The sequence below is a fragment of the Coregonus clupeaformis genome, unplaced genomic scaffold (genome assembly GCF_020615455.1).
Source record: "Coregonus clupeaformis isolate EN_2021a unplaced genomic scaffold, ASM2061545v1 scaf0176, whole genome shotgun sequence".
Classification (NCBI taxonomy): Eukaryota; Metazoa; Chordata; class Actinopteri; order Salmoniformes; family Salmonidae; genus Coregonus; species Coregonus clupeaformis.
In genome coordinates this window covers 324866-341765 of record NW_025533631.1, presented here as the reverse complement: position 1 = coordinate 341765, position 16900 = coordinate 324866, and the positions used below count along the sequence as shown (strand labels likewise).

The window sequence follows — 16900 nt, the reverse complement described above, 5'->3', positions numbered from 1 at the left end:
CCCGCAACCTGCATTCAGAATGACTGCCGGGTTGGGAAGACTAAGATATGAGACTACCTAAAGCATCTAAACTGGAACAATTTCCGTAACGGGTGCAATAAGTCCAAATAACACACTGGATTAGTTTAACAAAATGTATGTTATTTATATTTGAGTAGCATAAGATTAATTAATCAATCAATGTACATGCAAAAACATAGATATTGAAAAAAACTATTCTCAAAATCAACCTGCAATAGAGCATTGGGAAATATGATAATGATGGTCGTAGTTATGGTTTAGCACTGGTTATTAACACCAACACTGGGGTTCTTTTACACCAATGAGTGGTAATTTAACACTTACAGAGTTAATCTAACACCTGAATCAACACTAGAAATGTTACACTGAAAAATCAACACTAGGCAACACTGGCCAATTTGCTGTGTAGGCAATGTAAGTGTGAACTAGCCTTCGAACTGTGAGATAATAGTTTGGAACACTTGAACCATAGAGTAATTCAAGTCTAATGTACTGTAATCATACACATGATGATTGTAATGATCATATGAAATCAATTTCCTCTCTATATTTCCCTCATTTGGTTTTCATTTTATACTTGGCGACTTGTTTGATTGTGGCTCAAAACAGTTTTCCTTTGCTATGAACTGGAAGTAATTTGGAATAAGCCCAAACTTGTGAGCTAAGTCAGTTTGTAAGCTAAACTTGGATTCCCTCAGAAGTCCTGGCCACATCATGTGTGTGTGTGTGTGCGCGTGCGTGCGTGTGTGCGTGCGTGCGTGTGGCGTGCGTGCGTGCGTGCATGAGTTTATGTGAGTGTGTTCTGAACGGTTCTGTGCAAATGTTCTTAGTCCCGGAGAAGCTTTGAAGCCGTGCCACTTGATTTGTCTTGGTGAATAGAAATTAGAAATGCTCACTTTGCCCCAAAAGACCACTCCACTCTGATTCAGACAATAGCCATCTGGACAAACAGACAGGGGCAGTTCAAGCATCAAACCCACAGACAAAGTTAAGAATATGTAAATCTCCCTTCACAATCTTATTTTCAGTTGCTTTATACCCATTAATGAACATATGATTTTTATCCTTGTGAGGTCCATTATTGAGTTACATGTTAGTTAGTGAAATAAAACAAAAGACGTGATCTATCTATCTCTCCTGTTACATCTCCATTCTCTCGTTCACTCTCCCTTCTCTCCCTCTTTCCCATGTCTAATCTCTTATCTCATGTCACTCCCTCTTTCTCTCCTCTTTGTAGAGTAGCCATAGCCTCACATGCAGCAGTGCGGTAATGCTAGTGTGCCTGCGTTTATGCGTGCATGTGTGTGTGTGTGTGTGTGTGTGTTTGCCAGCACTCAGGCCTCTTCCCTGACTAGATTTACACAAACTTGAGGCAAGCTGCTTCCTGTGAGAGGAAGGTGGGCCCCCAGGCTGCAGTACACACACAGGCAGTGTTTTTGTGTGTGTGGAACTTGATTTACTATGAAGCTCTCACATTTCTGTGGTGTGTGTGGTTGTGTGTATGTGCACCCAGGCGTCATTGTGTGTGTGTGTGTGTGTGTGTGTGTGTCTTGGAGTTAGCTAGAGGATGTGTGTGCTTGCATCTACATTGACAGTGAATGATGGAGCACTTATCTTGCTTCTCTCATCTCAAGGTGAGCCCGCTGCATGTGGGCTAATGTATCACCCAGCCAGAGTCTCTGATACAGACTAGAGAGTTAGCGAGGAGAGACTAAGACATGTCCAGCTTTGCTATAATGAATCAATCAATCAATTAATCAATCCACCAGTTAGTGGTGCTTTTCACAAAATGAGCTTTTCACAAATTTCACGAATGAGTCTAAAACTGTGTGTGTATTATACAGTGCATTCGGAAAGTATTCAGACCCCTTCCATTTTTCCACATTTTGTTACATTACAGCCTTATTTAAAAATTGATTAAATAAATGTTTTTCCTCATCAATCTACACACAATACCCCATAATGACAAAGCGAAAACAGGTTTTTAGACATTTTTGCAAAAAAAATGAAATACCTTATTTACATAAGTATTCAGACCCTTTGCTATGAGACTCAAAATTGAGCTCAGGTGCATCCTGTTTCCATTGATCATCCTTGAGATGTTTCTACAACTTGATTGGAGTCCACCTGTGGTAAATTCAATTGATTGGACATTATTTGGAAAGGCACACACCTGTCTATATCAGGTCCCACAGTTGACACCTTCCAACAGGACAATGACCCTAAGCACACAGCCAACACAACTCAGGAGTGGCTTTGGGACAAGTCTCTGAATGTCCTTGAGTGGCTCAGCCAGAGTCTGGACTTGAACACGATCGAACATCTCTGGAGAGACCTGAAAATAGCTGTGCAGCGACGCTCCCCATTCAACCTGACAGAGCTTGAGAGGATCTGCAGAGAAGAATGGGAGAAACTCCCCAAATACAGGTGTGCCAAGCTTGTAGTGTCATACCCAAGAAGACGAGGCTGTAATCGCTGACAAAGGTGCTTCAACAAAGTACTGAGTAAAGGGTCTGAATACTTATTTAAATGTGGTATTTCCGTTTTTTATTGTTTTTATAAATTTGCAAAAATGTCTAAAAACCCATTTTTGTTTTTTCATTATGGGGTATTGTGTGTAGATTTATGAGGAGAAAAAAACTATTTAATCCATTTTAGAATAAGGCTGTAACATAACAAAATGTGGAAAAAATCAAGAGGTCTGAATACTTTCCAAATGCACTGTATAAACTGTAAAATGTGTGTAGGGTGTTGAGGGTGACATGAGTAACAACTAACCTACTTAGCCAACAAATCTGAGAGAGAGAGAGAAAGAGAAATAGAGAGCCAAGTTTATTAGACAGAAACACAGAGAGTTTGACTGTGACTAGACCTAGGTCTTTTTCCCACTGTAGTGTTTCAGTTGAATACTGTAGTTATACTACAGTGTAGTACAGTGATCCGTCCCATGGGTGTCCTGTATCAGCCAATGTCGTCTGTGTTCAGCCTCTACATGGCTTTACTGCCTCACTGTGCCTTTCATGGAGAATTAAGGCCCTCGCTTTTCCTCACACCTGGTGTCTAGGGGTTCATATACATTAATATACAGTTTTAGGGTGTGTGTGTGTGGGTTGTATGTGTTTGTGTGCGTGTTTCCGTGTGTGTATGTGTGTGTTTGTGTATTTGTATAGCCTTCATTTACAGACTGTGAGTTTAGTGTCGGGATGGGGACAGGTCCAGGCATGGAGTCATGTTTTCCCAAGGTTGTCACCACACGCTCCCAGAAGGCTCCGGAAGAACAGGCAGCTTTTTCCACCACCACTACAAAGTCAAATGTCCAACTGACACTTGAGCATGTCTTTCAGTGACATGAAGAGAGGAGAGGAGAGGACAGGAGTGGGAGAGGAGTGGGGAGGAGAGGAGAGGAGAGGGAGAGGGCAGGAGAGGAGGGAGAGGGCAGGAGAAGAGGGAGAGGATGAGAGGGGAGGAAGAGGAGGAGAGGAGACAGACAGGAGATATAGGAGAAGTGAGGCATGAGAGGAGAAGGGTTAGACATAGGCCAAGAAGCGAGAGAGACAAGAGAGATGCAGACAAGGGATGGGAGCTAGGAAGTAGGAAATTAGTGGATCTTGGCATCTACCTGGTGTTATACCTAGCAAATGAGGGACATCAACAGTGTATTACATTGACATTACTATTGGCAGTAATGGCGGTCTATTGGCAGTGCACTGCCATTGTCAACTTTTGGCAGTGACAACGTTTTACCATAAATCCGATCTGTCCCATGGAATTAGTTTCCAGATGTCATCAAGACACATTACAGCTTAGCAGCAGAGGGACTACTTTACCTCGCTAGGGTGCTGAGAGAGTGGAGGATGATTAATGCCAGGACTACTTGTGCATAACGAGGGCTGGACAACTTATTAAAATATAAACATATGGGACATTTTAAGAGCAGGCTATTAGGGGTCCAGTGGAGGGGGTAGGGGATGGGAGGAGGGGTGCAGAAGTAGGGAGAAGGGGTAGCTGTAGTATGGAACAGGAGTTAGGGGTGCTGTAAAGGGGTGGTGGGGAGAGAAGGGGGTATTGGAAGGGGCTGAGTGGTGCAGAACTTATAGTAGTTAAAGTGGTCCATCCACTCAAAGGCTTCAGACTTTATGAAATCAATTTTCAACTGTAGGCTGTGACTGTCACTGTGACTGTGTATATCTAAGTATTGGTGAACGTCTGAGGAAGCATTAGGCTATGTGTTGTGTAGTGGTTTCAAGTAGAGAGATGCATTCCCGCGAGCATCCCGCGGGACCCGAGAGGCGGCTCGGTCTGCATTTTTCATGCTATGGGCGGTCAGACAGACAACTTTGGGATGAAAATATTGTATTTTTGCTGGTGATGTCATAAGAATGCCCCCCTTATCCATATCGACTTACAGGAGCAATTAGGGTTAAGTGCCTTGCTCAGGAACACATCGACATATTTTTCACCTAGTTGGCTCTGAGATTCAAACCAACAACCTTTTGGTTCTTGTCCCAACGCTCTTAACCGCTAGGCTACCAGCCTCCCTGATATTACCTTGAATGCATCCTCCATATGCACCGTTAATCTACCTTACTCGTTTTCAAATGGGAAAAATGAATGGGAAAATAAGTTTGATAACGTCAAAGGCCTAATCGCTAGGGTCATTTTAAGATGTCAGGCTTGAGAATCCGTTCAGCCATTTTCGCACAGTGAGGTACTACCCAAACCAGATCAAACCAGACGCATCTGGTCTCAAGTGGCCAAGGCACGTCATGTGATCTTCTAGTGGACTAACTGGGAATCAGACATGAGATCTAATTAGTGAAAATGTTACTACTTCAGCTTTCTCCTCATATGTATATAATTCCTGTAAGACAATGCACTCTGAAAATAGCTGTGTTCCTATGGGAATGTGTGCATGTTTTAAGCGCCACCATAGTAAAACATATGGCACATAGTTTTTTTATCCTTTTGGAATGGTAATTGGTTACATATTTCATTTCAAACCTAGACTTTCAAATCTCTTATTACCCAACATGGGGACAATTTATGTTTGTAGGACATAGTTTTGAAATCAAAATGTATCTAATGAAGGTAGTTCATAATATACAGTATGTGTCGCTTAGAGAATGCCACCAAAGGGTGTCAGAGTTTAACAGGTTAACCTATTTCTTAGGCTATTTTGGGGGCATTTTGATCTTGCCTAGGGTGTCAACATTCCCAGGACCCGGAGCAGCAAAGCCAGCTGTGCCATATACACCTGCAATAACATTGCGGGACTGCGGTCAGGTTCGGGACCAGTTCTTGCGTTGGGTTCGGGACCAGTTCTTGCGTTGGGTTCGAGACCAGTTCTTGCAGGAGCGGGTGGGAGTCGGATAAGAAGTCAGCGGGAGCAGGCGAACGCGGTATGAAAAGCAGCGGAAGCGGGCGGGAGCGGGATGAAGAAATCAGTCACGCGCAGACCTTTAGTCCAACACAGATGAGCATTGCAAATGATCTGACAAGCATTTGTGGCCTGGTGTTGTCAGAAGGTTTTGCAAAGTAGAGCTGGTAAGATCCAAGGAACAATGTCATTGAATAAAACTTCCAAGTAAAGTATTGTGTAGAGGACTATCTAAACATTTTTTTACCGCTGTTATTACAATAACGGCCATGCTTCCTGCAGGCTGCCACCCTTTCTTACGTGTGGTATTATAATGTTTTACACATTCGAAAGTCTCTCAGCCTGTCACACAATGTTATGCAAACAAGTTGCTGTATGTGAGGATGCTGAGGCATGCTAGGGGAGAGTTTTGGTGAGGCATTTTGTGCGGCGGATCAGTGCTGGGGTGCACTGTCTGTGTTCATCCAAATAAATGACAACTTGATTATTTTATGGGAAATCAGTGTCTTAGACTGTTTACGCTAGTCAACAAACGATGTGCGAGTTTCGGTGGCCTTACAGGCTCGTTACAGTATGTTACCAGATGATAGTTGATAGGTGTGGTGATGGAAAGCCAACCTGACCTGTTTAGAACACACACGGTCGGTCGGACACTCGCCCTAAAGAGACAAACCTGTCCAACTACCTTAGACAGCTATGATTAGTTACATGCACACACACACACACACACACACACACACACACACACACACACACACACACACAGACACAGACACAGACACACACACACACACACACACACACACACACACACACACACACACACACACACACACACAGACACACACACACACACACACACACAGACACACACACACACACACACACACACACAGACACACACACACACACACACACACACACACAGACACACACACACACACACAGACAGACACACACACACACACACACACACACACACACACACACACACACACACACACACACACACACAGACACACTCTCTCTCTCTCTTTGTCATGATCTACCTGTACCACTGGCACTAGCTGTTTAAGCAGAGCATGAGTCCAGACTTCACTTTAGCCTTGTCTGCATTTAAACCTGTTCTGTGTGGTGTTACACCTGTTCTAACCTGCCTCAATTACACCCTGTAGTTGAATGTAATTCTAAAAATATATTTTTTCCTCTGCACTTAGATGAAGTAATGAGCATATTTTAATGTAATTGTATGGACTGTCAAGGTAGAATAATGATTCTTATGAAAATTAGAACAGTAGTCTGTTAAACACTGCCACATCTTAGTTGTACTTACTATGATGTCCTTTTAATTCAGTGGTTTATCCTCACGAGAGATGTCAGTGTGTGTTTGTGGTTGGTATGCTACCTGTTGCTAGCTGCTGTTATGAATACACTGATAAGCTGTTATCATAGTACCTGAGCTACACCACACATACACACAGGGAGACTGCCTGAGTTTGTTCCCTTGTCCTGGTATGACCTCAGCCTTGCCTTGCCGACACCACATGAGAAAAGGGGAGGATCTGGAAGAGAGGGATAGAAATGAGAGCGAGAGAAAGAGAGGGAGAGAGAGATAGAAGGGCTGGGTGTCTACTCGTAGGAGTCAGGTTCTTCTCCACTACTCCTGTATGCCAGGGAGGAGAGAGTTACTGGAGCAGAACCACTGTGGGCTGGTGCTACACTCATGCAGTAGTAGTCGACCACCTGACTGTGTTTTGGTGTTTCACAATGCTGGGTTGTGTTCATTAGGGTACGAAACGGAAAATTTTGCAACTGAAAACGCACATTTGGGTTTATTGTAAAAGTGCAGGTAGTCCCTCCTTGTTTCAGTCCATTTTCTTCCGTTTGGTGCCTAATGAACACGAGCCTGGAAAGTGTGGCATGGCTTAGGGTGGATTCTGTCATGTTTTGTGTACATTGACTTAGTTGGAGAAATAGCAGCTTAGAGAAATCACAGCCAGAAAACACAGCTTAGATAATAAAAATACTCTGCAACTCTCGTCTCGTTATAAAACTGATACTTTTAATATCTTTTTTAAAGATTGACATTTGCTCACAGCATTATGACACAGAGTTCATAAAAAGCTAGCGTAACGAGACTATAGAGGCTAGGACAAGTGTTTGTAGTTTGAACTGAGGTGACTTGGAGGAATCATTTGCGCTTTGACTGATGCCAGACAGACAGGAGTGTGTGCTTTGCATTACAGTCAGGGTCCATTAAGATGCTAAATAATTAAACCAGTGATTTTAATTCATTCATATGTTCTTGTTGTCTCTCATGCAGTCATCTCAGGGTAATTGTATTTTCTGTCTAACTCTGAGCCTGTCTACCTTTGTATGAATAGATTAGAATACAATAAAATACAATAGAAAACAATATAATACATGTATTAGGCCTAATTTAGTTAATAAACTATTCCATAATGTTGAATAACCCCTTTTTAAATAGCGTGTTGTTTCTGACACACAGTTTGTGAGTAGCATTTAATGGGTTAATATCTCAGACAGACACAGCTCAGTGGAGATCTCTCTCTGCTTCCCTCAGCTCAGCTCCAGTCTGGTGCATGTACGTTGTCCAGTCCACAGTTTGCGTGTGTCCCCCGTTCGTAGGGGCTAGAGTAAAAGCCCACATAGGAGCTCCTTTGTTTAGGAGGGACTAGGCATGGGAGATCATTTACAAGCCGCTAACGCCCTCACCCTATTGGCTGGCGGGGCTCAGTCTGTGTCTGCGAGAGGCATGCCGTGTGTGTGTGTGTGTGTGTGTGTGTGTTTACGTGAGTGTGTGTGTATGTCTGTGTTCATGTCTGCGGCAACAGCAGTTTTCTACACAGTGTCTCGCAGGCAGACAGGCAGGCAGCCTCTCTCTGCTCTGCCGACGGTAGTAGAGATCTCAGCCCTCCTCTCAGAGACTGCTGTAATAGTAGCCAGCTATTCTTCTATCTAGAGCTGAGGGGAGCAAAGCAAAGCAAGATGGCCACCGGTACCTTGTAGGAATATAATGCTACCCAAACTGGAGGCTCTGCCTCTGAGGACAGACAAGGTAAAGCTGCCCAGAGCCTTTAGTAGCCCTGGAGGCTATTGTCTAGCTCCAGACTGATATTAATACAGTACAGCAGCCTCTCAGGAGACTAAACCTGTCTGTTGTGCTGCTGGGCTGTGTGTGGATTTGGAAACAGTTTGAGGATATCAGGATACAAACAATGTAGTGTATGAAAGGTACTTTACAGTAGAATGTATTGTTATGATGACTATCTCTACTGTTTTGCAGTGTTTTGTGTCCTGTGTGTTTGTATGTGTTTTGTGTGTTGTGTTTGTATTTGGAAGCAGTTTCAGTATACTACTATTAGAATACAAACAATGTATGAAAGGTTTGATACAAATAGTCGATTATTATTATTACTATTCGTGTTGGGCTGTGTAACCTCTAAATCACTAACGATCTGTGTGTGTGTGTGTGTGTGTGTGTGTGTGTGGGGGTTGTGTTTTCCAGGTGGTGTGCAAGGACGTGGCCAAAGGAGCGTTAAATAAACCAGTTTCCACGGTAACAACCACCCTTCTCTTTTCTTCTCTGCATGTCTTTTTTAGCTGTGGTGGGGCGAGGATCCTTCTGCGTCGTTTTCTTTCTGTCTCTCTATTTTTTTGTTTGTCTGAGAGGAGAGAAGTAAAGTATATTACTGGCTGGTAGTGGTAGTAGTAGTAGTAGTAGTACTACTACTAGTAGTAGTAGTAGTAGTAGTAGTAGTAGTAGTGTGTGCATTGTATATGGTGTGAGGCATGTAATTATATATTTTGGTGAGATGCAGACACTTCTTGTCTCTCTGTTTGGGGATGCTAGGGATGGATACTCCCTATGTAGAGCTGTGTGTGTGTGTGTGTGTGTGTGTGCGCATGTGTGTGTGCATTGATGTGTGTGTCTGTGTTTGTGTGTTTGTTAGGGATGGATAGTCCCTCGGTTGAAACCTCCTTGGAAAACCCTCCTCTGAGAGGGTTGTTAGGAGTCAGAGAGCAGTCATAGTCTTGCTGCTAGGACAGGAGTAGTAGTAGCAGCAGCAGCAACAGTAGTAGTAGTAATAGTAGTAGTAGTAGTAGTAGTAGTAGTAGTAGTAGTAACAGAAGTAGTAGTAGTAGTGGTAGTAGTAGTAACAGAAGTAGTAGTAGTACTGGTCCTGTGTGGCTCAGTTGGTAGAGCATGGCGCTTGCAATGCCAGGGTTGTGGGTTTGATTCCCACCGGGGACCAGTACGAAACAATTATGTAAATGTATGCACTCACTACTGTAAGTCGCTCTGGATATTATTATTAATTTTTTTGTAGTAGTAGTAACAGTTGTAGTGTTTCCATTTGGGGAGAGAGGAGAGGAATATTTGTAATCACCATGTTGTTCAATGTAGAGTGCTACTTTTAGCTTCTCTGGCCAGTAGTAGTAGTATTAGAAATGATTGTGCTTCCAATTCCAAGGACTGTTTTCATTGAAAAGTGGAGACGAGCGTTTGTAGGTTGTGCTGCAGTAGTAGTAGTAGTGATAGTACATTATGCATTGTTTTCTTTTTGTGCTACTGTGTTTGCGTGAGTCTGTTTGATTCTGTTTTTAGCCTGACTGGCTGGGAGAAGGAGTATTATTAGTAGCTGCAGTGTTTGTAGTAGTTCAAGTATTTGCTCTGTTTAGTCAGTGTGTTTCTGACTCTGTGAAGTTGAGTTCAGAGAGGAAGGCTGCATTGTGCTCTATGAATGAAACGAATACGATGCACAGAACTTCAGAGAAACACACACACACACTCAGCCCAGGAAGGAAGCATGTTTTTTATGTCTTATCGTAAGCGCAGCACACTGTGGGATAGTTGTCGTAAGACTGTCGGCAGTCTGTAGTCTGGCTTTGAAGTCTGTGGATGTTTTTGAGGATTATCAGAGCTGAAAGCAGCCTAAGAGCTACTTTATCAGGAATTACTTTTTAAATACTTTCAAATAAGTCATTTCATCTCCCTCTGTTGAGAAATTATGCATTATTATAAGAGAATGTTCTGAAAGGTTTGACAGTAGAACCACCTGTTTGCTGTCTGTGACATTCAATGAGGATGTGAAAATGCCTAGTGTATTCTTATGATGTCACTTATTTTCAGAAGTCAAATCAAATCAAATTTTATTTGTCAAATGCGCCGACTACAACAGGTGTAGACCTTACCGTGAAATGCTTACTTACAAGCCCTTAACCAACAATGCAGTTCAAGAAATAGAGTTAAGAAAATATTAACTAAATAAACTAAAGTAAAACATTTAATTAAAATAACACAATAAAATAACAATACCGAGGCTATATACAGGGGGTACCGGTACCGAGTCAATGTGCGGGGGTACAGGTTACTCTCGGCCAGTACGAAATCCAGCATGCTGTTTTATCCGTGAAGATTAACAAGAAACAAAAACGGTTTCTGGTGGATTTGCTAATTGTTGGAATTCAAAGAAAGATGAAGGTTAATCAGACTGAGGTACTCAAGTCAACAAGATGGAGAATAAACCAGGAAAAAGCTACATAACCAAGAGGCCTAAACAGTCCAACACGAGTGGGGTTACTTTCAACCATCCAAATAAAAAAGGAACCAAGATTTAAGCAGAAGAAAATGGGTGACCGTTCCAAACTTTCCTTGCTGAAGAAGCATGTCAAGCAACATCAAACTACATCCAACCAACCGACCCCGTGTAGCCAGATATCATGGAGTCCTCTAGTGATGCTAACAAGATTGTCTAATGTGGTGGTTAAGACTCTTCTGAGAGACACTAAAGTGTGTTTAGTGAAGGAAGAGACTGATGCCAGGAAGGATGAAGTCAACAATGGCGTTTTGTCTCCTCAGTTCTTCCCTTGTCCACACTGCACCATCTCCTTTACTGACTGTTACTTCCTGGAGTCACATCAAGAACAAACACCAGAAGCAGTACCTGGCCATGTTGAAAAGCCAAGTCTCAAAGAGTAAAACAGTGTACGGCCCCACACACAGCTGTCCCCACTGTAGCTGCATGTTCCATACACCACGACAGCTAGACATCCACACCCGCGAGGCCCACCCCTCTGCCCTTCCCCGGAAACCTGCCCATCCCCGCAGGGTTCCGGGGAAACTCCACCCCTGCCCGCAGTGTGCCCGCAGATCCCCGTTCCTGGGCACCTTGCTGAAGCACTGCAAGAATTTGCACAAAATGGCCGTTGTTCGCATCGATGGACACATCAGTTGCGCTGACTGTGGGAAGAGCTTTGAGAATTGCTGGGGACTGGGGCCTCACCGGTGTCACGAACCAGAGGGCACTAAACCTAAGGACACTAAGCCTGTGATCTGTCTGGAAGTAGGCTTCCATTGCGCCGAATGAGGCAAGATCCTCACTACTCCTACGAGCCTGAACACTCACATGCGCATCCACACCGGAGAGAATCCTTACGAATGCAAAGAGTGCGGCAAAAGATTCTCGAACGGCAGCAGTTTAGGCAAACACCTGCTGATACACAAGGGGGTCAAATAATTCAAATGCCAGGATTGTGGGAAGGCTTTTGCCCAGGCAAACCTTCTCAGGAATCACATGACTGTTCACTCTGGTGAGAGAAAGTTATCCTGCTCCCAATGTGACAAGCGGTATGCATACAGGGGTAGTCTGGAGCTTCACCTGCGCGTACACTCAGGGGAGAGACCTTTCAAATGTATGGTGTGTGGTAAAGACTTTGCTGACAAATGTTATCTGAAAACACACCTGAATATACACAACAACCAGAAAAACTACCATTGTGGGGTTTGTGGGCGGAAGTTCATAAGGCTTGGGTTGTTGAAGTTACACATGCGCTCACACACCGGGGAGAGGCCCTACCACTGTACAGTGTGCGACAAGACGTTTTTTAGACTCTCACACCTGAAGAACCATCATCTCACTCACACAGGTGAGAAACCATACACCTGCACCGAGTGCGGTAAAAGCTTCACTCAGTCTGAAGATCTGGCCAAACACAAGCGCTTCCACACTGGGGAAAGGCCATTTGAATGTTCTGAATGCCACTGCCGGTTTATCTGTTCAGGTTCTCTGACCCTGCACATGAGGACCCACACTCACCGTGATGTAAAGCCATACTCCTGCCAAGAATGTGGGAAGAGCTTTTATGAACAGAGTCACATTAAAGTCCACATGAAAATCCACAAGGGGAAACCGTATTCCTGCCCCCACTGCTTTTTTTACTTTGCTCGCAAGAGCAACCTCTCCAATCACCTGCCTAGATGTCCTAAACGTAAATGAGTTAAATCTATGAATGAATAGGAGGGGGATTCGTTCCCTTCAGTGATCGATGCTTGACAACAGATGCAAACAATGTACCCCTACTATGTATAGTAACTCCATATCACAGAATCTACCTATGATAACACAATGTCTTTAGTAATAGTCAAATTTGTTCACAAACAGTACCAGTCAAAAGTTTGGACACCAACTCATTCAAGGGTTTTTCTTTATTTTTACTATTTTCTACATTGTGGAATAATAGTGAAGACATCAACTATGCAGTGGCACATATGGAAACATGTAGTAACCAACAAAGTGTTAAACAAATCAAAATATATTGGGAGAAAAATGTATGCACTCACTAACTGTAAGTCGCTCTGGATAAGAGCGTCTGCTAAATGACTAAAATGTAAAATGTAAAATGTAATTTGTTCATGTAGGTTGGGGTAAAGTGACTATGCATAGATAATAAACAGCGAGTAGCAGCAGTGTAAAAACAAAGGGGTGGTGGGGGGGGGTGAATGTAAATAGTCCGGATGGCCATTTGATTAATTGTTCAGCAGTCTTATGGCTTGGGGGTAGAAGCTGTTAAGGAGCCTTTTGGACCTAGACTTGGCACTCCGGTACCGCTTGCCGTGTGGTAGCAGAGAGAACAGTCTATGACTTGGGTGACTGGAGTCTTTGACAATTTTTTGGGTCTTCCTCTGACACCGCCTAGTATACAGTGGGGAAAAAAAGTATTTAGTCAGTCACCAATTGTGCAAGTTCTCCCACTTAAAAAGATGAGAGAGGCCTGTAATTTTCATCATAGGTACACGTCAACTATGACAGACAAAATGAGAAGAAAAAAATCCAGAAAATCACATTGTAGGATTTTTAATGAATTTATTTGCAAATTATGGTGGAAAATAAGTATTTGGTCACCTACAAACAAGCAGGATTTCTGGCTCTCACAGACCTGTAACTTCTTCTTTAAGAGGCTCCTCTGTCCTCCACTCGTTACCTGTATTAATGGCACCTGTTTGAACTTATTATCAGTATAAAATACACCTGTCCACAACCTCAAACAGTCACACTCCAAACTCCACTATGGCCAAGACCAAAGAGCTGTCAAAGGACACCAGAAACAAAATTGTAGACCTGCACCAGGCTGGGAAGACTGAATCTGCAATAGGTAAGCAGCTTGGTTTGAAGAAATCAACTGTGGGAGCAATTATTAGGAAATGGAAGACATACAAGACCACTGATAATCTCCCTCGATCTGGGGCTCCACGCAAGATCTCACCCCGCGGGGTCAAAATGATCACAAGAATGGTGAGCAAAAATCCCAGAACCACACGGGGGGAACTAGTGAATGACCTGCAGAGAGCTGGGACCAAAGTAACAAAGCCTACCATCAGTAACACACTACGCCGCCAGGGACTCAAATCCTGCAGTGCCAGACGTGTCCCCCTGCTTAAGCCAGTACATGTCCAGGCCCGTCTGAAGTTTGCTAGAGTGCATTTGGATGATCCAGAAGAGGATTGGGAGAATGTCATATGGTCAGATGAAACCAAAATAGAACTTTTTGGTAAAAACTCAACTCAGTCGTGTTTGGAGGACAAAGAATGCTTAGTTGCATCCAAAGAACACCATACCTACTGTGAAGCATGGGGGTGGAAACATCATGCTTTGGGGCTGTTTTACTGCAAAGGGACCAGGACGACTGATCCGTGTAAAGGAAAGAATGAATGGGGCCATGTATCGTGAGATTTTGAGTGAAAACCTCCTTCCATCAGCAAGGGCATTGAAGATGAAACGTGGCTGGGTCTTTCAGCATGACAATGATCCCAAACACACCGCCCGGGCAACGAAGGAGTGGCTTCGTAAGAAGCATTTCAAGGTCCTGGAGTGGCCTAGCCAGTCTCCAGATCTCAACCCCATAGAAAGTCTTTGTAGGGAGTTGAAAGTCTGTGTTGCCCAGTGACAGCCCCAAAACATCACTGCTCTAGAGGAGATCTGCATGGAGGAATGGGCCAAAATACCAGCAACAGTGTGTGAAAACCTTGTGAAGACTTACAGAAAACATTTGACCTGTGTCATTGCCAACAAAGGGTATATAACAAAGTATTGAGAAACTTTTGTTATTGACCAAATACTTATTTTCCACCATAATTTGCAAATAAATTCATTAAAAATCCTACAATGTGATTTTCTGGAATTTTTATTTCTCATTATGTCTGTCATAGTTGACGTGTACCTATGATGAAAATTACAGGCCTCTCTCATCTTTTTAAGTGGGAGAACTTGCACAATTGGTGGCTGACTAAATACTTTTTTCTCCACTGTATAGGTCCTAGATGGCAGGAAGCTTGGCCCCAGTGATGTATTGGGCCGTACGCACTACCCTCTGTAGCGCCTTACGGTCGGATGCCGAGCAGTTGCCATACCAGGCGGTGATGCAACTGGGCACGATGCTCTCGATGGTGCAGCTGTAGAACATTTTGAGGATCTGGGGACCCATGCCAAATCTTTTCAGTCTCCTGATGGGGAAAAGGTGTTGTCGTGCCCTCTTCACGACTGTCTTGGTGTGTTTGGACCAAAATAGTTTGTTGGTGATGTGGACACGAAGGAACTTGAAACTCTCGACCCGCTCCACTACAGCCCTGTTGATGTGAATGGGGGCTTGTTCGGCCCCTTTCACTGTAGTCCACGATCATCTCCTTTGTCTTGCTCATGTTGAGGGAGAAGTTGTTGTCCTGGCACCACAATGCCAGGTCTCTGACTTCCTCCCTATAGGCTGTCTCATCGTTGTCGGTAATCAGGCCTACCACTGTTGTGTCATCAGCAAACTTAATGATGGTGTTGGAGTCGTGCTTGGCCACGCAGTCGTGGGTGAACAGGGAGTACATGAGGGGACTAAGCACGCACCCGTGAGGCTCGCGTCACTGGGCAGCGCCTCGGCTGGGTTTCCCTTTGTAGTTTGTAATAGTTTGCAAGCCCTGCCACATCCGATGAGTATCAGAGCTGGTGTAGTAGGATTCAATCTTAGTCCTGTATTGACGCTTTGTCTGTTTGATGGTTTGTCTGAGGGCATAGCGGGATTTCTTATAAGCGTCCAGATTAGTGTCCCGCTCCTTGAAAGCGGCAGCTCTAGCCTTTAGCTCGGTGCTGATGTTGCCTGTAATCCATGGCTTCTGGTTGGGAAATGTACGTACGGTCGCTGTGGGGACGTCGTCGTCGATGCACTTATTGATGAAGCCGGTGACTGAGGTGGTATACTCCTAAATGCCATTGGATGAATCCCGGAACATATTCCAGTCTGTGCTAGCAAAACAGTCCTGTAGCGTAGCATCCGCGTCATCTGACCACTTCCATATTGAGCGAGTCACTGGTACTGCTTGCTTTAGTTTTTGTTTGTAAGCAGGAATCAGGAGGATATAATTATGGTCAGATTTGCCAAATGGAGGGCGAGGGAGAGCTTTCAATGCGTCTCTGTGTGTGGAGTGCATTGTATATGGTGTGAGGCATATAATTATATATTTGTTGATATGCAGACGCTTCTTGTCTCTCTGTTTGGGGATGCTAGGGATGGATACTCCCTATGTGGAGCTGTGTGTGTGTGTGTGTGTGTGCATTGATGCATGTCTGTGTGTGTTTGTTAGGGATGGATAGTCCCTCGGTTGAAACCTCCTTGGAAACCCTTCTCCTCTGAGAGGGTCGTTAGGAGTCAGAGAGCAGTCATAGTCTTGCTGCTAGGACAGGAGTCACAATGTGTGTGTGTGTGTCAAAGTTTAGAGAGCCTTTCAGAGTCCCTGAGGCAGACAACAAGCACAGAACAAAGCAACAGCACACCCCCCCACACACACAGATAGACAGGCAGACATTTGAGTGTACATAACAGACACCCATATCTATATGTTTGTGTGTGTCTGTACGTTGTCGTTTGTATGTGTGTTTTGTAAAAAATATACAGTACCAGTCAAAAGTTTGGACACACCTACTCATTCAAGGGTTATTCTTTATTTTTGCTATTTTCTACATCGTAGAATAATAGTGAAGACATCAAAGCTATGATATAACACATATGGAATCATGTAGTAACCAAAATAGTGTTAAACAAATCAAAATATATTTTATATTTGAGATTCTTCAAAGTAGCCATCCTTTGCCTTGATGACAGCTTTGCACACTCTTGGCATTCTCTCAACCAGCTTCATGAGGTAGTCACCTGGAATGC

The 16900-nt window shown here is 43.8% G+C and overlaps 1 protein-coding gene across 1 annotated transcript in view; it reads left to right on the top strand.

The window, feature by feature from the left end:
• The window catches only part of LOC121567486 (methylcytosine dioxygenase tet3-B), a 56519-nt gene that overhangs the window by 18536 nt on the left and 21083 nt on the right, over positions 1 to 16900 (top strand). Inside the window, exon 3 of the mRNA XM_041877600.1 lies at positions 8928 to 8978. Coding sequence (XP_041733534.1) covers positions 8928 to 8978 — 51 coding nt within the window. The remainder of the gene's footprint in view (positions 1 to 8927; positions 8979 to 16900) is intronic.